The sequence below is a fragment of the Glandiceps talaboti genome, chromosome 20 (assembly GCF_964340395.1).
Source record: "Glandiceps talaboti chromosome 20, keGlaTala1.1, whole genome shotgun sequence".
In the NCBI taxonomy this organism is placed as follows: domain Eukaryota; kingdom Metazoa; phylum Hemichordata; class Enteropneusta; family Spengelidae; genus Glandiceps; species Glandiceps talaboti.
Window position 1 is genome coordinate 11,994,656 of NC_135568.1, and position 25,691 is coordinate 12,020,346.

Genomic DNA, 25,691 nt, shown 5'->3' on the forward strand with positions numbered 1-25,691 from the left:
TTCCCTCCCCACCATCTTTCTCTGCACTGCACAACTTTGGCCACACCATGTAGAAGTCCCAGGCACACCAGGAAAACCATCTGTCTCTGATATCACTGCAAGCACCATGACTCTCAAATGGACACCTCCAGATAGTGATGGTGGTAGTCCAATCACAAAGTATATTGTTACAATGAAAGCACAGTATAGTACAATATGGGAACAGGTGCTATCAGTGACAGAGACAGTTTGTACAGTAGAGAGACTTAAAGAAGGTAATCAGTATGAATTCAGAATACAAGCAGAAAATAAGGCAGGCATTGGTAATCCAAGTGAATCTTCAGGAGTTAAACTTGCAAAACCACCATATGGTAAGTATCATGTTACTTTAACAAATTTCAAAACTTTCAATTTGTTGAATAGTGATGAAGACATTTTTATGAGCATCAGGTGTGTTTTATGAACTACATTTTTCATTAAGGAAACATGACACCTTGAAATTTTGTTAAGCTAAGAACATTGATACCGCAATATATTATTTGAATAAGTTCACTTTGATCCAGTAGTCACACATATCACAAGTTCTATAAAAATGATGAAACATTTCTGTGCAACAGAGGAGATAATGAGACCCAATGAATTTAACAGTCAGGGATCCACAAGTTCTCTAACACTAGTTGAACATTCATTCATGTGTTTGTATTTCATGTAGATGTACCCAAAGCTCCTGGCACCCCAGAAGTGACTGATGTTAATGCTACCCACATGACAATCACATGGAGACCACCAAGAGATGATGGTGGAAGCCCCATCACTGGATATATCATTGAAAGAAAAGACACTTCAAGTACTAGGTGGATGAAAGTGAGCAGGGAATCAATCCCTGAGACACACTACACTGTCAGAGATCTTATTGAAAGCAGTGTGTATGAATTCAGAGTGGCTGCTGAGAACAAAGCTGGTCTTGGACCATTTAGTGAACCATCACAACCACAGAAAGCCAAGCCACCATATGGTAAGTTGCCTCTGCTGAACAGGAGTGTCGTACAAAAAACCACCATTGGCAAAATGTTGGGAATTGTTGTATGTTATAATGTTAAGTTTATCATGACAGCATTTGTCTTACACCAAACAATTTGAAAAGCAAAATAAACAATTCATGCAGCTATCTTTAATCAGATATTGGTACTTCTGTATAAAGTAATTTTGGTAAACTTTTTATTCAAATACAGACGCACCTGATGCACCATCCAAACCTATTGTAAGTGATATCACTGCCACTACTATGAATCTGAACTGGTCAGCTCCAAGATCTGATGGCGGATCTCCAATCACTGGTTACAATGTTGAGAAGAAAGAGAAATTCTCAACACGATGGGACAAAGTCAACACTTATGCAATGACAGAGACTGCATTCAAGGTGACAGGACTTAAAGAAGGCAATGAATATGAATTCCGAGTTGTAGCTGAGAATAAGGCTGGTGCTGGTAAACCAAGTGAACCATCAGATGCCAAGATTGCCAAACCACCTTATGGTAAGTTACCTAAGATTGTATTAATGAAGGCATGTTGAGTTTTTAAAAAAAAAATTGAACTTTTTTACACGAACAATCTAACTTTTCTATGAAATCTTAAAAGCAATGACTTCATCTCCATTCATACTTACCTTCTCTATGCATTCTTATAATATCAGATGTACCTGGTCCACCTGGAATACCTAAAGTATCTGATATTGTTGCGACATCAATGAAATTGAGCTGGACTCCACCTGAAGATGATGGTGGTTCTCCAGTCACTGGATATGTTGTTGAGAAGAAAGAAAGGTTCAGTACAAGATGGGTGAAAGCCACCAGAATGACAGTTACAGAAACACAATGTACAGTTGATAACCTTACTGAAGGAACTGTCTATGAGTTCCGTGTCTGTGCAGAGAACAAAGCTGGTGTTGGTAGACCAAGTGAAGCAGCTGGACCTTTTACAGCTAAACCACCATACAGTAAGTATCATCAATATTATTCCTAAATAGTTCTATCTGCTGTAGCTTCTATTATCAAATTTTACCACTGGTTTCTGTCCAGTTTAGCTGTTGTTTGCCTTGTTAGAGGCCCAGTTTTGTTTTGCCTGGTTTGTACCCAAAAAACTGATCAAAGTCAAAATCACTACTTTTGTATTAATGACATAATTTCATTTTTAAATTCAAGTTGTTATATCAGGTCAAATTATGATATTCTCTGAAAATCTGATGCGTTACATATAAATGAAATTTAACAAATTCTCTGACGATGTTGAAATGTATTATTAATTGATGGTTTAGTATCTGAACACTAAAAATGTTTATTAATCTTTCTTCAGCTGTCCCTGATGCACCAGGAAAACCCAAAGTTACTGAAGTGACAGCCACTACAATGACTATCAAATGGACAGAACCTGACTCAGATGGCGGAAGCAAGATAACTGGCTATGTTATTGAAAGAAAAGAATCATTTGGTGTCCGATGGGTAGTAATCAACAGAGATGAGAAAGTGATTGAGACTTCATACATTGCAAGAGACCTCTCAGAGGGATCTGATTATCAATTTAGAGTGTCAGCAGAAAACAAAGCTGGTGTTGGTAAACCAAGTGAACCATCTGATACCAAGACTGCTAAGCCACCATATGGTACGTGTGTTATATAAGTTTACCAAAAATTCATGATAATTACTCCAATATATATGCTTCACAATACTTATGCTATGTGAAGTGTAGAAATGTGTGCACTGAACATATCTTGTGTCTGTTTTTGGGCAAGATATATATTTCAGTCAGTGGTCCATAGTCAGTCTATGGCATAAATATCAAACAATTCACTTAATTCACTTCATTTTTCTATCTCTTCAAGTAGATATATCATGATATAGATGGTCAAGGTTGGGCCAATAGTTTGTCAGAAAGTCCAAAACTTGACACTTAATTCTTAGAAATATACCAATGCAATACCATCATGGTTTAGATTATTACCCCAATGACTACTTTAAATTTGTAACCCATATGATGCGTACAGCAAAACATTCATTCTTCCACAAATGTCAGGTGTGAAATCTACGACTGTCAAATAAAATTAACATTACACTAATGTATGTTGTGTTGTATTATTCTAATAACAGGTGTGCCTGATGCACCTGGTAAGCCAGCAATCTCTGATGTTGAAGCAACCAAGATGACATTGAATTGGACTGAACCATTGGATGATGGTGGTGCACCAATTACTGGATACATTATTGAGAAGAAAGAAAGAATGTCAACATTATGGACAAAGGCTAACAGATTTGATGTCACTGATAGAACATTTACTGTAACTGACCTCAAGCAGGGATCTGAATACCAATTCAGAGTTGCAGCTGAGAACAAAGCTGGTGTTGGCAAATACAGTGAACCATCAGATTCAAGAATTGCCAAACATCCATTTGGTGAGTATCTTGATAGGCATTTTTAGTACTATTTGATGTAGCTGAATAATGTATGATCACCAGTGACTTTGTTCCTTCCTTGACAGGATCTCGGTCAAGGAGTAACTAAGATACCGTCTGGACCAGATATGGTTAAGAAGGTGATTTGTTACAATCTTGAGTGGATATTGTACAGAAAATGGATTGTCACAGACTGATCTGTATCAAGTTTAAGATATAATATGAACAGATTATGGTTAAGAAGTTGACTAAGTTACTTTCTGTACATGATCTGGTTTAAGAAGTGACGTAGTTACCATCTGGTTCAACAGGTGGCTTAGATACCTTTGTACATGATCTGGTGTAAGGGATGATTTCATTACAATCTGGGCAGGATCTGGTGCAAGGGATGACTTAGTTACCATCTGGGCAAGATCTGGTTCAGCAGATGTCTTAGTCACTAACTGGAAATGATATGGTTGTAGATGTGACTTAGTAGCAATCTTCACAGTGTTCAGTTTGTTTAAGAAGTGACTTTGTTGCCATTTGGACAGTGATTTGGATAGGATTCGGATATAAGCAAGGTTTCCTTCTAACCATATTGTGTTATCATCTCTCCTATAGATGTCCCTGGTCCACCTGGAACACCAAAGGTCTCTGACATACTGGAAACATCAATGAAACTGACCTGGACTCCACCTGAAGATGGTGGTGGCTCTCCTGTTACTGGATACAACATTGAAATGAAAGAACAGTTTAGTTTCAGATGGTCCAGAATCAACAGAGACAGTGTAACCAATCTTACATTTAATGTTGAAGGTCTAAAAGAAGGCAATGACTATGAATTCAGAGTCTGTGCAGAAAATAAGGCTGGTGTTGGTAAACCAAGTGACTCCACTGGTCCAAAGAAAGCTAAACCACCATATGGTAAGTTGGTCATTTCAATTAATATTAAAAGACACATTTTGCCCACTTACTAAAAAATGTTCTGTTCTTTCACTTAGTTCTTTGACTCTATTGACAACTTGATTGCAAAATGATATGTGATGGCCAGAAGTCTAACCTATTTATAACAAATACATTTCTTCATCATGCAGATGTGCCAGACAAGCCTGGTAGACCCAAAGTAACTGATGTGACAGCCAAATCTATGACCATCAAGTGGGCAGTACCTGATTCTGATGGTGGTAGCAGAATTACTAACTATGTGATTGAAAGGAAGGAAGAGTTCAGTTCAAGATGGAGCAAGGTGTACAGTGATGACAAAGTCATTGATACTGAACACACTGTAACTGGATTAACTGAAGGTACGGACTATCAGTTCAGAGTGGCTGCAGAGAACAAAGCTGGTGTTGGTAAATACAGTGAACCATCAGAACCAAGAACTGCCAAACCACCATATGGTAAGTGATCACTTTAAAACTTAAATTGTGATCAAACCAGTTCATTTTAAAATAAATTCATTGAATACCAACATATCTGAAAACCCTAGTACCCTTAGTCTCATTATGGTAGAATGTTAATTTACATATTTCTCTCTGTGAACAGATGTACCAGGACCACCTGGAAAACCAAGTATTTCAGATGTGACAGCCAATAGCATGAACCTCAGCTGGTTATCACCAGAAGATGATGGTGGTTCTCCAGTTACTGGTTACTATGTAGAGAAGAAAGAACAATTTGCCACAATGTGGACAAAAGCAAACAAGTCTGCAGTTTCTGACACCAAATTCAAAGTAACAGAATTGAGAGAGGGAACTGAATACCAATTCCGTATACTGGCAGAAAACAAAGCTGGAGTTGGCAAACCCAGTGAACCAAGTGATGTCAGGAAAGCTAAACCACCATATGGTGAGTTCATGTTACTACACAATGTGTCTAGAGTGCAACACAACCACAATGGAATGCATTGTATATGTGATGACAACAAATATATTTTCATACCGGTCTGGACAGGATGGGAAACCAGACAATTTTTAATCAAAGATGATAAATCTAATTATACTCTTTGTCTTTGCAATGTTATTGACAAATTTTCACTCAATTGTTACTTAACAGATGTACCAGGTGCACCTGGAAAACCAGATCTTTCTAAGATTGATGCCACTTACATGACTCTCACCTGGACAGCACCAAGATCAGATGGTGGAAGTCCAATCACTGGCTATGTGATTGAGAAGTTTGATGTTGGTAGAGGAAGATGGAGTAGAGCAATGAGAGAATCTATTAAGGATACTACAACAACTGTGACAGATCTGATGGAAGGTACAGAGTATCAGTTCAGAGTAGCTGCTGAGAACAAAGCAGGTACAGGTCCATTTGGTGAACCAAGTGACACACGGCGTGCTAAACCTCCATATGGTAAGTTGTCAATAAATCTGTGATATGGAATCTATTTTGCTTTTCCTCATAATGTAATGGTGTTCGTCTATGTTCAGATACTAGTAGTACATGATACTTTGTCTCAAGCAATAAACAGTTCAATGTTCTCTGCCCCAAAGGCAAAAGTGAGTAATTGTTACATACTTTTTCCATTCTAATAGATGTTCCTGGCCCACCAGGAAAACCAAAGATCTCTAATGTGACAGCCACTACCATGACCCTAACATGGAATGAACCTGACACAGATGGTGGAGCTAAAATCACCAACTATGTTGTGGAGAAAAAGGAGAAATTCAGTAGCCGATGGATCCGAGTGACCAAAGAGCACATACCAGACACTACATACAAAGTAACTGACCTTACTGAGGGAACTGAATATGAATTCAGAGTTGCAGCACAGAACAAGGCTGGTGTTGGTAAACCAAGTGAACCATCTGAATCAAGAATTGCCAAACCACCATATGGTAAGTGATCATTGTAAAACTCAAATTTGTGCTCAAGCACAGTTCATTTAAAGTAAAATCATGAGATCCATTGATATTTCAACATATCTGAACATTAGTATACACAGTCATTATTTTCAAATGTTAATTTACATGTTTCTCTCTCGCTGAACAGATGTACCAGGACCACCTGGAAAACCAAGTATTTCAGATGTGACAGCCAATAGCATGAACCTCAGCTGGTTATCACCAGAAGATGATGGTGGTTCTCCAGTTACTGGTTACTATGTAGAGAAGAAAGAACAATTTGGCACAATGTGGACAAAAGTCAACAAGTCTTCAGTTTCTGACACCAGATTTAGAGTAACAGAATTGAGAGAGGGCTCTGAATACCAATTCCGTGTACTGGCTGAAAACAAAGCTGGAGTTGGCAAACCCAGTGAACCAAGTGATGTCAGGAAAGCTAAACCACCATATGGTGAGTTCATGTTAATACACAATTTGTCTAGAGTGTGAAACACAGCCACAATGGAATGTTTTTTTATATGTGATAACAACAAATATATTTTCATACCAGTCTGGACAGGATGGAAAACCAGACAATTTTTAATCAAAGATGTGCCTTGACAAATCTAATTATACTCCTTGCCTTTGCAATGTTATGAACAAATTTTCACTCAATTCTTACTTAACAGATGTACCAGGTGCACCTGGAAAACCAGATGTTTCCAAGATCGATGCCACTCACATGACTCTCACCTGGACAGCACCAAGATCAGATGGTGGAAGTCCTATCACTGGCTATGTGATTGAGAAGTTTGATATCACTAGAGGAAGATGGAGTAGAGCAATTAGAGAATCTATTAAGGATACAACAACAACTGTGACAGATCTGACGGAAGGTACAGAGTATCAGTTCAGAGTAGCTGCCGAGAACAAAGCTGGTACAGGTCCATTTGGTGAACCAAGTGACAAACACCGTGCTAAACCTCCATATGGTAAGTTGTTGATGAATCTGTGATGTGGAATTCATTTTTCCCTATAATGAAATAGTGTTGGTGTGCATGTATGTTCAGATACTAATAATACATGATACTTTGTCTCAAGCTGGAAACAGTTCAATGTTTTCTTCCTCAAAGGCAAAATTAGTTAATCATCATGTACTTTGTTCATCGCAATAGATGTTCCTGGCCCACCAGGAAAACCAAAGATCTCTGATGTGACAGCCACAACCATGACCCTAACATGGCGTGAACCTGACACAGATGGTGGAGCCAAAATCACCAACTATGTTGTGGAGAGAAAGGAGAAATTCAGTAGCCGATGGATCCGAGTGACCAAAGAGAACATACCAGATACCACATACAAAGTGATTAACCTGACTGAGGGAACGGAATATGAATTCAGAGTTGCAGCAGAGAACAAGGCTGGTGTTGGTAAACCAAGTGAACCATCAGAATTAAGAATTGCCAAACCACCATATGGTAAGTGTATAGTATGTATGCTTTAGTGATTGTTTGAAGAAAGTCTATCAAACCTATGTCTTAATCACTACATGTTGTTCAGCAGGAAATGATACTGCCCACCAGCAGTATCAAGAACAAAAGACAATTACAGTATGTTATTGTTACTGGACCCTAGTTACATTGTAACATGTATCATGACCAAATACCAAAGTCAGTTTGATTTACTGAATACACTGTCTCCTTCTGTACAGACAAACCTGATGCCCCAGGCAGACCTTTGATCAGTGACATCACAGAGAAATCTATGAAGTTGACATGGACACCTCCAGAAGATGATGGTGGTAGCCCTATCTTCAACTATGTCATTGAAAAGAAGGAAAGATACAGTACTAGATGGACAAGAGTTAATACTTACACTATTTCTGAGACAACTCACGCTGTGACTGGTCTTGAAAAGGGAAATGAATACACCTTCAGAGTTTGTGCAGAAAATAAAGCTGGTATTGGTAAACCAAGTGAACCATCAGACACAAAGGTTTCCAAGCCTCCATATGGTAAGAAAATTCTCCTGTATAGTTTTGAAACTGACTACAAATTGCATTTGAGTAGTCTGTATTGCCTTCTTAAGAGTGGAAAAGGGTGGCTGTTTTTTAATTTTGATCTCTGTATTGTCATGGGTTACATTTGCTGGTAAATTCTCTTTTACAGATGTACCTGATGCACCAGGAACTCCAGATATCATTGAAGTTCAACCAACATCAATCAAACTCAAGTGGACACCTCCCAAAGATGATGGTGGATCACCTGTTACTGGATATACCATTGAAAGAAAAGAGAAATTCAGTGCAAGATGGGTGAAGGACAACACACTCTCTGTAACAGACACTAGCTACAGTGCTACTGGTTTGACTGAAGGTACTGACTATGAATTCCGTGTGCTAGCAGAAAACAAAGCTGGTGTTGGTAAACCAAGCTTCCCAGCTACATTGAAGATCTCTGTGCCTGATGCCCCTGGGAAACCTACTGTCATTGAAGTTTCCGACACAACAGCCAATCTCAAGTGGACACCACCAGATTCCGATGGTGGAGCAAGAGTTACTGGCTACATAGTTGAGAAACGTGACACAAGCAAAGACCGATGGGTTAGAGTGAATAGAGTTCCAGTGAAAGAACCATTCATCGTTGCTTCTGATCTGATCAAGGGTACAGAATATGAATTCCGAGTGTCAGCAGAAAACAAGGCTGGTATGAGTGAACCAAGCAAACCATCAACACCAGTGGTTGCTAAACCACCATATGGTAAGTAAAACAACAGCAAAGTCCTCAGTAAAATTGCCCATGATAAAAACAAGGATACGGTAAGAAATTAGTTTTAAATGATCACATTTTGCACCACTTTCTTATCTGTTGCACATTTCAACTCATCTCTTTGCATTCTCCTTTTCCACCATCTTCCTCAATCCCAGATGTTCCTGGTGCACCTAGCAAACCTCAACCATCTGATATCACCAAATCCTCCATGACGTTGTCATGGAGACCACCTGCATCTGACGGTGGTAGCGCTATCACTTCATATAGAGTTGAAATGAAAGAACAGTACAGTAGGAAATGGACCTTTACTGCAAAGGTTGTCCAACCAACTTGCACTGTGTCAGAGTTAAAGGAAAGTTCAGTGTATGAGTTTAGAGTATCTGCTGAGAACAAGGCTGGTCTTGGTCCTGCAAGTCAGCCTTCTGATCCTACAAAGGCTAAAGATCCCTATGGTAAGCACTTGGGTTCTTCATGGTTTTCATAACTATGTTGTTTTCTGATTAACTCACTCTGGATCTGTCGTGGTGTCCATTACTTGGTTTTTCTTTGATGGTTTTTACATTTGAATTAACTAACTTACCAATTGGCTGTGTGAAAATCAATTCCAGTTTTGGTTGTTGTGAAATGTTTGAAGTCTTTATGGAGTTTTGAAGAGTATTGACATTTCTGAATACTTGTGAAATGAGTAGCTTTGTTTTCTGGTGTTTTCTGGTGTTTGGTCTCAATAATTTGAGATGGAGTGAACAGTACACTAACCACTTTATTAATAAAGATTGACAGATTGGTGTTGTGTATAACACTTTTAGCTTGATGGTGAATTTTTATTAATAGGAGTATTAAACAAGAATTTCAATAACCTTACCAGAGGTTTCGGATTACTGTTTCTGTACTAACTACTTATAGTTCTCTTGTGAACTTTACTAATAACGTTTCTAGAGGTTTCGAAGTAAGGTTTCTTACTAATAACTTCTAATCTCTTCCATAACATCTTCTTATAAATCTATGCCCCAATCATCCTATCCATAGATGTACCAGGAGCTCCAGGAGTTCCTGAAGTAGTTGAAGTCACTCATAACTCAGTCACTTTGAAACTGGTAGCTTCTACTTCTGATGGTGGATCACCAATCACTGGTTATACTGTGTATTGTAAGGATAAGTTCAGTACTCTATGGGTGCAGTGTGCACAGGAAGTCACAGATAAGACATGTACAGTGACTGATCTCAGAGAAAACTCAGTCTATCAGTTCAGAGTTTCTGCTGAAAATAAAGCTGGTCTTAGTGCACCAAGTGAATCTACACCCCCTGTCACTTTGAAACCACCCTATGGTAAGCACTTGATAAATTGTCATCAATTGCTTAATTTGTACCTGTTGTATGAATGTAAATGGCTTGAGTTTAATGCATTAATTTGTATTCTTGTTGGATACTTTGTTATCTACCAGCATGATTGTTATAATATAATGATACTTGGCATTGTAGATCTGTATTTTTTTGGTAACGGTCTTTGGTTAACTTTATATTGCAAGAACTATTGAAAGCATTGGCAAGATGAATAATGCATTGACCTAGGCAAAGGCAGCATTATTCCACACTGTAATTTTATGTTCCATGTTAATCACAATACAAGTTGTTGTTTTTTTCTCATATTTTAATGTACATGTATGTCTCTGTATGTCTGTGTTTGTTTAACCATGTTATCTTACTGCATCTGCACCATTTCATATAATGCATTTACAATCATGTACTCTGTGTTGTTCAACTACTACTGTTTAAGCTCTGTGATAATGTTAAACTCCATCATTCAGTGCTTGCTTCCATTGAAGCAAGTTCATCTTGAATGAATGGCATGAGATTTATAAGACAAATGGTAAGCATGGCATGACATGAAGAAGCTGCTGTAAACAAATGACAATGTTTGGGGTATGTACAATAACTATAACAGCTATGCATAATCCATAGAAGGTAAGAATTGTTGCTTACACCCCACCACTTGACATATTCCTTATCAGCCTCTTTCTACTATCTTCCCTTCCATCATCTTTCTCTGCACTGCACAACTTTGGTTACACCATGTAGAAGTCCCAGGCACACCAGGAAAACCATCTGTCTCTGATATCACTGCTAGCACCATGACTCTCAAATGGACACCTCCAGATAGCGATGGTGGTAGTCCAATCACAAAGTATATTGTTACAATGAAAGCACAGTATAGTACAATATGGGAACAGGTGCTATCAGTGACAAAGACAGTTTGTACAGTAGAGAGACTTAAAGAAGGTAATCAGTATGAATTCAGAATACAAGCAGAAAATAAGGCAGGCATTGGTAATCCAAGTGAATCTTCAGGAGTTAAACTTGCAAAACCACCATATGGTAAGTATTACATGATATGATAAACTTGAAAAGTTATTGAGTAGTGATTGAATAGTGATGAAGGCTTTTATGATTGTCATGTGCACTATGTTGTTAGTCGAGAAAACATGGCACCTTTAAGTTGGCAAAGATTTCTCCTAAGAATATTCATATTGCAATATGTTCCTTGATGCAGCCCACTTTGGTGCATTGCTCAGACATAGCAACATTTGTTTGCTAGATGATAGCGAGTGCTAAGCATACAAATTGTTATCTGTATGAGATAGAAGAAAAATACAGATCAGTTTAACAGTCAGGGCTCCACAAGTTACTAAACACATTAATGTGTAGTTGGAGATGGATTTAATAGACATAGTCATGTTTCTTGTTTCATGTAGATGTGCCAAAAGCTCCTGGCACCCCTGAAGTGACTGATGTTAATGCTACACACATGACAATCACATGGAGACCACCAAGAGATGATGGTGGAAGCCCAATCACTGGATATATCATTGAAAGAAAAGACACTTCAAGTACTAGGTGGATGAAAGTGAGCAGGGAATCAATCCCTGAGACACACTACACTGTCAGAGATCTTATTGAAAGCAGTGTGTATGAATTCAGAGTGGCTGCTGAGAACAAAGCTGGTCTTGGACCATTTAGTGAACCATCACAACCACAGAAAGCCAAGCCACCATATGGTAAGTTGCCTCTGCTGAACAGGAGTGTCATTCAAAAATCACCATTGGCAAAATGTTGGCAATTGTTGTATGATACGATGTCAGTTGATCATGAAAGCATTTCTCTTCAATGTATAAACAAACATCTGACAACAATTATGACAAATAAACAAAATTATGCAGATATTATTCATCAGATGTTGTTTCCTTCTGCATATATTAATTATGGTTATTGTTTGATTGAAATTCAGACGCACCTGATGCACCATCCAAACCTATTGTAAGTGATATCACTTCCACTACTATGAATCTGAACTGGTCAGCTCCAAGATCTGATGGCGGATCTCCAATCACTGGTTACAATGTGGAGAAGAAAGAGAAATTCTCAACACGATGGGACAAAGTCAACACTTATGCAATGACAGAGACTGCATACAAGGTGTCTGGACTCAAAGAAGGCAATGAATATGAATTCCGAGTTGTAGCTGAGAATAAGGCTGGTACTGGTAAACCAAGTGAACCATCAGATGCCAAGATTGCCAAACCACCTTATGGTAAGTCGATTTTTATGTTTTGCAGACTGGAATATTTTATAGTATAGGTTCACCTCCATTTTTTTAAACAATTTTGACACTGAAGTGAAATATTTAAACAATGACTTCATGTTCATCATTACTTTATCTTCTCTATATGTGTTTTTAACAATATCAGATGTACCTGGTCCACCTGGAATACCTAAAGTATCTGATATTGTTGCGACATCAATGAAACTGAGCTGGACTCCACCTGAAGATGATGGTGGTTCACCAGTCACTGGATATGTTGTTGAGAAGAAAGAAAGGTTCAGTACAAGATGGGTGAAAGCCACCAGAATGACAGTTACAGAAACACAATGTACAGTTGATAACCTGACTGAGGGAACTGTCTATGAGTTCCGTGTCTGTGCAGAGAACAAAGCTGGTGTTGGTAGACCAAGTGAAGCAGCTGGACCTTTTACAGCTAAACCACCATACAGTAAGTATCATCAATATTATTTTGAAAACAGCCCTACCTACAATAACTTCCCTTCATGTCTGATTTATGACAAGTTTGTGTGAAGTCACATGCTTAGCTTTTGCTGGGTTTTCTTCTACATGAAAATCGTAAAAAATGGGCAATATTACATTTTATTACGTTGAAGTTGTTATATCAATGTAACACTGGTCGTATTATAAAATTCACTGAAGATACAACACGATGTAATTAAAGGATGTATTGTTTTGAAATTTTCCACATTTGATTATACACTGACCAGTTTAAAACAAATTATTAATTGATGTTTTGATATCAAGCCCTTAAATACACTTTCTATCCTTCCTTCAGCTGTTCCTGATGCACCAGGAAAACCCAAAGTTACTGAGGTGACAGCCACTACGATGACAATCAAATGGACAGAACCTGACTCAGATGGCGGAAGCAAGATTACTGGCTATGTTATTGAAAGAAAAGAATCATTTGGTGTCCGATGGGTAGCAATTAACAGAGATGAGAAAGTGATTGAGACTTCATACATTGCAAGAGACCTCTCAGAGGGATCTGATTATCAATTTAGAGTGTCAGCAGAAAACAAAGCTGGTGTTGGTAAACCAAGTGAACCATCTGATATCAAGACTGCTAAGCCGCCATATGGTACGTGTGCAATATAATAACCTCTGCCCAAAATGTGATGTGAATGTATATTATGTACACTGAACATATGTAGTGTTTGTTTTTGGAAATTTTGTGGTTTATAGGCAGTGGTTCAGAGGAGGTCTATACATACAGAAAAAAAGTAAAATCATTAATATTAAATTACCTGGTGAGATTTAAGTGAAAGATGCTATTCCAACCCAATACCATCACAATTGAGCAAGATGTCTCAATGGCTGCTTTTTTAAACCCACATTTTAATAACAGCAGTAAACTTACCGTTCCACAACTCACCTGTGAAACTTAGAAAGTTATAATCATTATGTGTTTTTACTTGATATCAGGTGTGCCTGATGCTCCAGGTAAGCCAGCAATCTCCGATATTGAAGCAACCAAGATGACATTGAATTGGACTAAACCATTGAATGATGGTGGTGCACCAATTACTGGATACATTATTGAGAAGAAAGAAAGAATGTCAACATTATGGACAAAGGCTAACAGATTTGATGTCACTGAGAGAACATTTACTGTAACTGACCTCAAACAGGGATCTGAATACCAATTCAGAGTTGCAGCAGAGAACAAAGCTGGTGTTGGCAAATACAGTGAACCATCAGATTCAATAATTGCCAAACATCCATTTGGTAAGTATCTTTATTAATATTTGATGGTAGAATCATAGATATCTAGTGTCTGTAGTGTAATTGTACTAACAAATGATGGTATAATAATTGTTTGATTTCTCCAATCTTATCACCCTGTCTACATTGTGTGAAAGAAGTTAGGGTAAGATCTTTTCCAAGAGGTGACTCAGGGCCCTGTTCAGATGGTGGCTTAGAACCAATCTTGATAGAATCTACTACTATAGGTGACTTAGTTAAAATCTGAACAGTGTCAAGTTTCAGAAGTTACAATTTGATCAGGATCTGCTTCAAGAAGTGACTTAGATACCATCTGGACAGGATCAAGTTCAAAAGGTGACTTAGATACCGCCAGGGCAGGGTTTGTTTCAGAAGGTGACTTAGTGACTGTCAGAATGAATACACTATTTCAAGTATGCCTTACAACTGTTCATTTATCTCTCCTATAGATGTACCAGGTCCACCTGGAACACCCAAGGTCTCAAATATACTGGAAACATCAATGAAACTGACTTGGAGTCCACCTGAAGATGATGGTGGCTCTCCAGTTACTGGATACAACGTTGAAATGAAAGAACAGTTTAGTTTCAGATGGTCCAGAATCAACAGAGACAGTGTAACTGATTTAACATTTGATGTTGAAGGTCTAAAAGAAGGCAATGAATATGAATTCAGAGTCTGTGCAGAAAATAAGGCTGGTGTTGGTAAACCAAGTGACTCCACTGGTCCAAGGAAAGCTAAACCACCATATGGTGAGTTGTTCATTTCAATTATGTGATATTATAGACACCTATTACCTACTTACTAAAAAAAACAAAATATTTAATTTATTGACTCACGTGTTACCTAATATCATATGTTATAAACTTGATTGTGAAATGAAAGATGTGATGGCCGGAAGACTAATATATTTATAACAAATACATTTCTTTATCATGCAGATGTGCCAGACAAGCCTGGTAGACCCAAAGTAACTGATGTGACAGCCAAATCTATGACCATCAAGTGGACAGTACCTGATTCTGATGGTGGTAGCAGAATTACTAACTATGTGATTGAAAGGAAGGAAGAGTTCAGTTCAAGATGGAGCAAGGTGTACACTGATGACAAAGTCATTGATACTGAACACACTGTAACTGGATTAACTGAAGGTACAGACTATCAATTCAGAGTGGCTGCAGAGAACAAAGCTGGTGTTGGTAAATACAGTGAACCATCTGAACCAAGAACTGCCAAACCACCATATGGTAAGTGATCACTTTAAAACTTAAAATGTGATCAAACCAGTTCATTTTAAAATAAATTCAGGAGAGTCTTTGATATTTCAATATATCTGAACGTTTTGGTATGCTTGGTCTCATGGTAGAATGTTAATTAAAATGTTTCTCTTTCTCTGAACAGATGTACCAGGACCACCTGGAAAACCAAGTATTTCAGATGTGACAGCCAATAGCATGAACCTCAGCTGGTTATCACCAGAAGATGATGGTGGTTCTCCAGTTACTGGTTACTACGTAGAGAAGAAAGAGCAATTTGCCACAATGTGGACAAAAGTAAACAAGTCTTCAGTTTCTGACACCAGATTTAGAGTAACAGAATTGAGAGAGGGAACTGAATACCAATTCCGTGTACTGGCAGAAAACAAAGCTGGAGTTGGCAAACCCAGTGAACCAAGTGATGTCAGGAAAGCTAAACCACCATATGGTGAGTTTATGTTAATACACATTTCAATAGTTTATATTATGATTTAAGTTGTGTATATATTATAGCAACAAATATATTTGTCATAACAGTCTGGACAGGATGGGGTATTTTTACACATATATATGAAATAGCACATCCAATACTTTGTCTTTAAGTGTCATGAAAACTTTTTCATTGGATGTTTTCTCCTTTACCAGATGTACCAGGTGCACCTGGAAAACCAGATGTCTCCAAGATTGATGCTACTCATATGACACTCACTTGGACAGCACCAAGATCAGATGGTGGAAGTCCAATCACTGGCTATGTGATTGAGAAGTTTGATATCAGTAGAGGAAGATGGAGTAGAGCAATTAGAGAATCTATTAAGGATACAACAACAACTGTGACAGATCTGACGGAAGGTACAGAGTATCAGTTCAGAGTAGCTGCTGAGAACAAAGCTGGTACAGGTCCATTTGGTGAACCAAGTGACAAACACCGTGCTAAACCTCCATATGGTGAGTTGTTAGTTAATCTGTGATGAAGAATATCTATTTGCTCTTCCCCACAATGCAATTGCTTCATGTTGTTTGTGTCTGTTCAGATATTAAGATTACATTTATACGATACTTTGTCAGGAGCAATACAAAGATTGAAATGTTTTACAATGAAGACAAAATTAGTTAATCATCAAATACCTTTTTCATTGCAATAGATGTTCCTGGCCCACCAGGAAAACCAAAGATCTCTGATGTGACAGCCACAACCATGACCCTAACATGGCGTGAACCTGACACAGATGGTGGAGCCAAAATCACCAACTATGTTGTGGAGAGAAAGGAGAAATTCAGTAGCCGATGGATCCGAGTGACCAAAGAGAACATACCAGATACTACATACAAAGTAACTAACCTTACTGAGGGAACTGAATATGAATTCAGAGTTGCAGCAGAGAACAAGGCTGGTGTTGGTAAACCAAGTGAACCGTCTGAATCAAGAATTGCCAAACCACCATATGGTAAGTATTACAAATTTCATTTAATTTCCATATTTGTACATATATGTTAAAGTAATTGGTTGGAAAATGATTATATTCATATCGAAAGTTTTGATCAAAATCTGTGTCTATAAAGAGTATATGATACAGTACACCTATAAAAAGTTTTTAAAAATGCATATATGCTCAGCAATTGGAACTATAAGTCATTGGCCCTGTTGTCACATACTAACCACAGTCATGAGAATGCACAAAGGTCAGTCAATATGCTTTACTGATTACATTTTATCCTCCTTAACAGACAAACCCGATGCACCAGGCAGACCTTTGATCAGTGACATCACAGAAAAATCTATGAAGTTGACATGGACACCTCCAGAAGATGATGGTGGTAGCCCTATCTTCAACTATGTCATTGAAAAGAAGGAAAGATTTAGTACTAGATGGACAAGAGTTAATACTTACACTGTTTCTGAGACAACTCACATCGTGAATGGTCTTGAAAAGGGAAATGAATACACCTTCAGAGTTTGTGCAGAAAATAAAGCTGGTATTGGTAAACCAAGTGAACCATCAGACACAAAGGTTGCCAAGCCTCCATATGGTAAGAAATTTGTTCTGAATCACTAAAGTTTTATAAACCTGACTGCAAATGGTATTTAAACAATCATAATTGTCTCTTCAGATTGGAAAACTCTTACAGTGTTTTAGTTTGATTTGATTGCATGAGTTACATTTGCTGGCAAATTCTCTTTTACAGATGTACCTGATGCACCAGGAACTCCAGATATCATTGAAGTTCAACCAACATCAATCAAACTCAAGTGGACACCTCCCAAAGATGATGGTGGATCACCTGTTACTGGATATACCATTGAAAGAAAAGAGAAATTCAGTGCAAGATGGGTGAAGGACAACACACTCTCTGTAACAGATACTGGCTACAATGCTACTGGTTTGACTGAAGGCACTGACTATGAATTCCGTGTGCTAGCAGAAAACAAAGCTGGTGTTGGTAAACCAAGCTTCCCAGCTACATTGAAGATCTCTGTGCCTGATGCCCCTGGGAAACCTACTGTCATTGAAGTTTCCGACACAACAGCCAATCTCAAGTGGACACCACCAGATTCTGATGGTGGAGCAAGAGTTACTGGCTACATAGTCGAGAAACGTGACACAAGCAAAGACCGATGGGTTAGAGTGAATAGAGTTCCAGTGAAAGAACCATTCATCGTTGCTTCTGATCTGATCAAGGGTACAGAATATGAATTCCGAGTGTCAGCAGAAAACAAGGCTGGTGTGAGTGAACCAAGCAAACCATCAACACCAGTGGTTGCTAAACCACCTTATGGTAAGTAAATTCAAAAGGAGTGTTTCAAACCAGGTAATGCTTACAGATGCCCACTATGGTAAGTTTTAGATTGTTTGTATATCCATCAATGTTTCCCTGCACATCATGAGTTGTTCTGTAAAATTACACTTTCCTTTCCTTTGCACATTTCCCTATACTTTCCCATCTTACCTTTCCTGTCTTCTCTTCCACCCTGTTCCACCATCTTAGATGTCCCTGATTCACCTAGCAAACCTGAGGTTTCTGATGTTACCAAATCCTCTATGACCTTGTCATGGAGACCACCATTATCAGACGGTGGTAGGCCAATAACTGTGTATGCGGTTGAAATGAAAGAAAGGCTTCACAAAAAATGGACCTTTACTGCAAAGGTTGTCCAACCAACTTGCACTGTGTCAGAGCTAAAGGAAAGTTCAGTGTATGAGTTTAGAGTATCTGCTGAGAACAAGGCTGGTCTTGGTCCTGCAAGTCAGCCTTCTGATCCTACAAAGGCTAAAGATCCCTATGGTAATTACTATTCTGTTCTGGTCAGTTTGTCTGAATCCTATTTGATGTGGTTCTATAAGATTTCTTTAATTAGAGAACTTTTTTTACACAATTCCTCTTTTGAAGTTGGAATAAAATGACTTAACGTACTTGTTTGAGTTCATGGTTGATGATACAATTAACAGTACTCATTGGAGGTGTTCTGTGTTTTCTTCCCTCGTCATCTCAACTGATATTGGCCAATGGCATGGAGTCCTTTAATACAGTGTTGAGTCTTTTAATAAGTTTCAGCTCAGTAACAGTTACTTTTCAGTATTGCCCAAAATGATAAACATATTCTTTAAAATTTAGAGCTGACATTAGAATTGACCAAAAGAGGTGTGCAGTGTTCTTTTTTTCAACATAACTGCTTTTTGCCAATAACATGGAATATTTTACCAGTTCAAAGACTTCATAAATAAATTTTAGCTCAACAGCAGATTCTCCTGAAGTTGCAAAAAAACACTTACAGTGTGTGTGTTCTCAGTACTAAATTAATCATAGCACTAGAGACAAGCAACATTATAGTGAACGTTTGCTGCTATCCTTCCCACCCTCCCAGACGCACCAGGAGCTCCAGGAGTTCCTGAAGTAGTTGAAGTCACTCATAACTCAGTTACTTTGAAACTGGTAGCTTCTACTTCTGATGGTGGATCACCAATCACTGGTTATACTGTGTATTGTAAGGATAAGTTCAGTACTCTATGGGTGCAGTGTGCACAGGAAGTCACAGATAAGACATGTACAGTGACTGATCTCAGAGAAAACTCAGTCTATCAGTTCAGAGTTTCTGCTGAAAATAAAGCTGGTCTTGGTGCACCAAGTGAATCTACACCCCCTGTTACTTTAAAACCACCCTATGGTAAGCGGTTTCCTTTTGCAAGTACAATATACCCAACGACTATTCATATGAAATCAGGCAATTTGGTTGAAATGGATGGCAAAATTGAAAATACCAAAGATTTACAGATCACTTCTTTTTTCACTGCCTGTCAGAAGACAGATTTCATGAATATGATATTCTTAAACAGTATAATGTATGTGAGATACTGTTCGTCATTATATGTTACTTGAAGATTTGATCTTTTAGATTTGATTCATAAGGATTAGAATGGCTGGATGGAAATTACTATATAATACACCAGAACAAATACTAGATATTTCCTCCTTATCTCTCTTCTTGTGTCTGTGTTCCATTACCCTGTGTGTTTTACTGTATCTCACCCTTTCTCATGATCCTTCCTTTCCACACTTTCCTGTTTTCCTTTCCTCCACTGCACAACTTTGGTTACACCATGTAGAAGTCCCAGGCACACCTGGAAAACCATCTGTCTCTGATATCACTGCTAGCACCATGACTCTCAAATGGACACCTCCAGATAGTGATGGTGGTAGTCCGATCACAAAGTATAGTGTTACAATGAAAGCAGAGTTTAGTATAATATGGGAACAGGTGCTATCAGTGACTGAGACAGTTTGTACGGTAGAGAGACTTAAAGAAGGTAATCAGTATGAATTCAGAATACAAGCAGAAAATAAGGCAGGCATTGGTAATCCAAGTGTATCATCTGGATTAAAGGTCGCAAAACGACCGTATGGTAAGTAACTGTGAATGTCTGATCAATATTTATAGACTAGTTGTCAGTGCATTGTACCCGTACTTGTCACTGTCTGGTGAATCCGCTATCTCCCAACTCATATTTACTATTGTACAAACAAATACCCCTTGGGAGAAAGAGGAGTAAGATCTGTATACAGACTCTAGGAATGACATCCTTAGAGAAAAGTTGCAAGGTCAAGACATTACCAAGCCATTCAAATGTAAACAGCAGTGTATTTTGTACAATGTGGTGATTGATTGAGTTTGAGAAAACTTCAGTTCATGAAATGTATATTCCTTTATTTCCATAGATGTACCTCATGCACCAAGCTCACCTGATGTAGCTGACATCAATGCTACCCACATGACAATCACATGGAGACCACCAAGAAATGATGGTGGAAGCCCCATCACTGGATATATCATTGAAAGAAAAGATGTGACCAGTACAAGATGGGTCAGAGCAAACAGAGAGGCTGTTGATGATACACACTTCACTGTGAGAGACCTTGTTCAAGGCAATGACTATGTGTTCAGAGTGGCTGCTGAGAACAAAGCTGGTGTTGGTCCATCAAGTGAACCATCTGCACCACACAAAGCTAAGCCACCATATGGTGAGTATGATGGGAATAATTTTGACCATGTTATGATAGGAGACACTTTAATGTACTTTTGCCTTCATTACTTGAATATGAACTCTACTATCTGGGCAGGATGAACCATCAACCATTCACAGTATTTAAATTATCACAGTGGTTATTCTACATATTACTGAATCTTGAAAACCCCATTCTTTTCATTCTCAGATGCACCTGATGCACCATCCAAACCTATTGTAAGTGATATCACTGCCACTACTATGAATCTGAACTGGTCAGCTCCAAGATCTGATGGCGGATCTCCAATCACTGGTTACAATGTCGAGAAGAAAGAGAAATTCTCAACACGATGGGACAAAGTCAACACTTATGCAATGACAGAGAATGCATACAAGGTGACAGCACTCAAAGAAGGCAATGAATATGAATTCCGAGTTGTAGCTGAGAATAAGGCTGGTGCTGGTAAACCAAGTGAACCATCAGATGCCAAGATTGCCAAACCACCTTATGGTAAGTATACAATCCTGTAATTTCTTAGTACAGTATCCAGATTCTTAAGAATTTGACAAAAATAAAAAGTTGCTGTAATTCATATTCATTCCCTGTCTGATGTTTACACATTCTAATTCTTTCAGATGTACCTGGTCCACCCAGAAAACCAAAGGTCTCTGACATAAATGCAACATCAATGAAACTGAGCTGGACTCCACCTGAAGATGATGGTGGTTCACCAGTCACTGGATACTTTGTGGAACAGAAAGAGAAGTTCAGTACCAGATGGACAAAGGTTAACAGAGTTGCTGTGACAGAACCACACTTCAAAGTGGAAAACTTGACTGAAGGAACTGTCTATGAATTCCGTATATGTGCTGAGAACAAAGCTGGTGTTGGTCAACCAAGTGACTCTACTGGCCCAATTACAGCTAAACCACCATACAGTAAGTTCCCCTTTCTCCAAAATGAATTCTAAATATTTGTGTGTACTATGTAATTCAGAAATGTATGACCAATAAAGCAAGTTTACAGTGAAGAAATATCAGAAATTGACCATCATAGAGATATTTTTGTCTGGAGCAAATGAAAAAAATAACACAGAATTGAAAATTATTGTTAAGAGGCAGAGATATCATTATGACAACATACAAAAAGTCTTGCTCAGCATATAGGTAATACACTTAATCACAGAATCTACTGGAATTACTAGACTCATATTGAAAGCAAAAAATTTGATGGACATAATGTCTATTTGGTAATTTAATGTAACTTAAGTCTTCACTCTCTTCTGATTCAGCTGTTCCTGATGCACCAAACAAACCTAAAGTGACTGAAGTAACAGCGACTTCTATGACCATCAAGTGGACTCCACCAGAATCTGATGGAGGCAGCCCAGTCACAGGTTATGTCATTGAGAAGAAAGAATCATTTGGCTTACGTTGGACTCTTCTGAACAGAGATGAGAAAGTGACAGAAACTTCATACATAGCAAGAGGACTATCTGAAGGATCTGACTACCAATTCAGAGTTGCTGCAGAAAACAAAGCTGGTGTTGGTAAATTCAGTGAACCATCAGATACCAAGACTGCTAAACCACCATATGGTATGTAGCTATTTATTCTTTCAATCCATAATATGTTTTTGTTTGATGAAAAATTGGACGTCATTGATTTTAAAGATATCAGGTCATTGTAAAATCACTACACAGACCAAATTGTCACTTACTTTTATTTTTCGTACAGTTGTATCTTGTCTTGTTAAAGGAAGAGCACTTAGTCTAGTTATATATTAAGCAGATAAGGTACAAAATTGGTATCTACATGCTGTTTTACTTTAACTATCTCTGTCAGAATATCTGCTTTCAATAGGTACAATGTAGTTACAGGAGACCACTAGGTTAATGTCATTATAGCCTTCTGTTTGTGTACATATTTGGTAGTCCATCAACCCTTCATTAGATGATTCTTCTGTCTACTGTTAATAGCCTCCTTAATTTCACAACCTCATGGCATGATATCTTTACTATACAGGTCTACCTGGTGCTCCTGGTAAACCAGTCATATCTGACATTGATGCTACCAAGATGACACTGAACTGGACTACACCATTGAATGATGGTGGTGCACCAATTACTGGATATATTGTTGAAAAGAAAGAGAAGTTCTCAACTTATTGGGCCAAGGCTAATAAGTATGATGTGAAAGAAACAAAATATACAGTTACAGACCTGACACAGGGAATGGAATACCAATTTAGAGTTGCTGCTGAGAACAAAGCTGGTGTCGGACCTGCTAGTGAACCATCTGAACCAAGAATTGCCAAACCACCGTATGGTAAGTAGATTCCTACTACTGCAACTTTTACTAACTGTTGCTGGTGGCATTTCTTACAAAGGGAAGTGATTTGACTTGGAAAACATATTTTTAAGTTCTACAATTTGTTGACATTATCTTTTTATATGTAGAAGTTTGCCATGATATTTATAGAAGTCCTCCGTAAACACCTGTTCACATTATTCATTCATTATACTGATCTTCATTCTCATTTCTGTTCTCCAGATGTACCAGGACCACCTGGAACACCTAAAGTATCTGATATAAAGGCAACATCAATGAAACTGACTTGGACTCCACCTGAAGATGATGGTGGTTCTCCAGTCACTGGATATGTCATTGAAAGGAAAGAACAATTTGGTTTCAAGTGGTCTAGAGTGAACAAGTACAGTGTACCAGAACTGAGCTACACAGTTGATGACTTGAAAGAAAACTCAGTCTATGAATTCCGCGTCTGTGCTGAGAACAAAGCTGGTGTTGGTAAACCAAGTAACTCTACTGGTCCACATACTGCTAAACCACCATACAGTAAGTGCTACATACTGTCTTTTTTCTAGTTAATCATACTTCTTAGGTGCTTTGAAATATTGGTAATGGTTTCTTTTTGTTAAAATGACTTTTATATATTAAGCATACCTAAAATGGTGTGTGACTTTCTGACTGACTCCAAGGGTACTTATCAATATTTGAACATGTTAAAAATTCAATCTCATTGTACAAAAGTAGTGATCTTCTTACAAGTTTGCTGTATACATTGCTTTTAAGTTGCATTCTCTAATTAATCTTTCTATGTCATTCTCACAGCTGTACCTGATGCACCTGGTAAACCCAAGGTAACAGATGTACAGGCTACAAGTATGACTATCAAATGGACAGAACCAGAATCTGATGGTGGATCAAGGATTACAAACTATGTTGTTGAACGTAAAGATGAATTCAGCTCACGTTGGACCAAGGTGTTCTCAGATACAGATATTGTGGATACTGCATTCACTGTGACCAGTCTAACTCAGGGTTCTAACTATCAGTTCAGAGTTGCAGCTCAGAACAAAGCTGGTGTTGGTAAATTCAGTGAGCCATCAGACACCAAGACTGCCAAACCACCATATGGTAAGTCATAATCAAACTTTGCAATTTCCATGTTCATGTACATGTTCTAATGATTATCACCCATAAACAAACTAAACTACCTTTCAGATCTTATAGTTAACTACGTCTTAGTAATGACATGGTGATAATAGCAAATACAGTCAACTTCATTATTTCATTGGGTTATCCGACCAAAAAACTTACTTATTATATTACATGGTGCATTTCATTTGATTTTTTTGGACTTGGCAAAACACAGGTTTATATACCAGTAGGCACACTTTCCTCAATTTTGATATTTTCTAACTTAGGGTACAATGTTGTTTCAAACAGGTCTACCTGGTGCTCCTGGTAAACCAGTCATATCTGACATTGATGCTACCAAGATGACACTGAACTGGACTACACCATTGAATGATGGTGGTGCACCAATTACTGGATATATCGTTGAAAAGAAAGAGAAGTTCTCAACTTATTGGGCCAAGGCTAATAAGTATGATGTCAAAGAAACAAAATATACAGTGACAGACCTGACACAGGGAACAGAATACCAATTCAGAGTTGCTGCTGAGAACAAAGCTGGTGTTGGACCTGCTAGCGAACCATCTGAACCAAGAATTGCCAAACCACCATATGGTAAATATTGTATATTTTGCTTTTAATTTTGATGTTCAAAACATACTGGACTCCATATTACAAGTACTTGATATTAGCTTTTCTAATCATTAAATGAAGTTTCTCTTATTCACACATTTAGTAGATACTTTGAACTAAAATTCTCAAATTTGTTTCTTCCTAAAGATGTACCTGGTCCACCTGGAACACCCAGAGTGTCTGACATAAATGCAACATCAATGAAACTGACTTGGACTCCACCTGAAGATGACGGTGGCTCTCCAGTTACTGGATACATCATTGAAGGCAAAGAACAGTTTAGTGTAAGATGGTCCAGAATGAACAAACACAGTGTGCCAGACCTGAGCTACACAGTTGATGACTTGAAAGAAAATTCAGTCTATGAGTTCCGTATATGTGCTGAGAACAAAGCTGGTGTTGGTAAACCTAGCCACTCTACTGGTCCACAAACAGCAAGACCACCATACAGTAAGTACAGAAATAGTACACCTTTGTTATTTTGTCAAAATAAATGTGGATATTTTTTTCTGC

General features: G+C 38.1%; 1 protein-coding gene across 1 annotated transcript in view; it reads left to right on the forward strand.

Annotated features, from left to right (window-relative positions):
* LOC144450678 (titin-like) overlaps positions 1–25,691 on the forward strand; it is a 450,019-nt gene that overhangs the window by 314,305 nt on the left and 110,023 nt on the right. The window contains exons 215-254 of the mRNA XM_078141331.1: positions 54–350; positions 692–994; positions 1,212–1,514; positions 1,673–1,975; positions 2,332–2,637; positions 3,123–3,425; positions 4,029–4,331; positions 4,502–4,807; positions 4,953–5,255; positions 5,463–5,765; positions 5,948–6,250; positions 6,405–6,707; positions 6,925–7,227; positions 7,411–7,713; positions 7,947–8,249; positions 8,404–8,994; positions 11,757–12,059; positions 12,290–12,592; positions 12,750–13,052; positions 13,401–13,706; positions 14,051–14,353; positions 14,800–15,102; positions 15,292–15,597; positions 15,752–16,054; positions 16,252–16,554; positions 16,752–17,054; positions 17,335–17,637; positions 17,794–18,384; positions 18,595–18,891; positions 19,472–19,771; positions 20,211–20,507; positions 20,821–21,123; positions 21,316–21,618; positions 21,744–22,046; positions 22,400–22,705; positions 23,133–23,435; positions 23,661–23,963; positions 24,240–24,545; positions 24,858–25,160; positions 25,326–25,628. Coding sequence (XP_077997457.1) covers positions 54–350; positions 692–994; positions 1,212–1,514; positions 1,673–1,975; positions 2,332–2,637; positions 3,123–3,425; positions 4,029–4,331; positions 4,502–4,807; positions 4,953–5,255; positions 5,463–5,765; positions 5,948–6,250; positions 6,405–6,707; positions 6,925–7,227; positions 7,411–7,713; positions 7,947–8,249; positions 8,404–8,994; positions 11,757–12,059; positions 12,290–12,592; positions 12,750–13,052; positions 13,401–13,706; positions 14,051–14,353; positions 14,800–15,102; positions 15,292–15,597; positions 15,752–16,054; positions 16,252–16,554; positions 16,752–17,054; positions 17,335–17,637; positions 17,794–18,384; positions 18,595–18,891; positions 19,472–19,771; positions 20,211–20,507; positions 20,821–21,123; positions 21,316–21,618; positions 21,744–22,046; positions 22,400–22,705; positions 23,133–23,435; positions 23,661–23,963; positions 24,240–24,545; positions 24,858–25,160; positions 25,326–25,628 — 12,693 coding nt within the window. The remainder of the gene's footprint in view (positions 1–53; positions 351–691; positions 995–1,211; positions 1,515–1,672; positions 1,976–2,331; positions 2,638–3,122; positions 3,426–4,028; positions 4,332–4,501; positions 4,808–4,952; positions 5,256–5,462; positions 5,766–5,947; positions 6,251–6,404; positions 6,708–6,924; positions 7,228–7,410; positions 7,714–7,946; positions 8,250–8,403; positions 8,995–11,756; positions 12,060–12,289; positions 12,593–12,749; positions 13,053–13,400; positions 13,707–14,050; positions 14,354–14,799; positions 15,103–15,291; positions 15,598–15,751; positions 16,055–16,251; positions 16,555–16,751; positions 17,055–17,334; positions 17,638–17,793; positions 18,385–18,594; positions 18,892–19,471; positions 19,772–20,210; positions 20,508–20,820; positions 21,124–21,315; positions 21,619–21,743; positions 22,047–22,399; positions 22,706–23,132; positions 23,436–23,660; positions 23,964–24,239; positions 24,546–24,857; positions 25,161–25,325; positions 25,629–25,691) is intronic.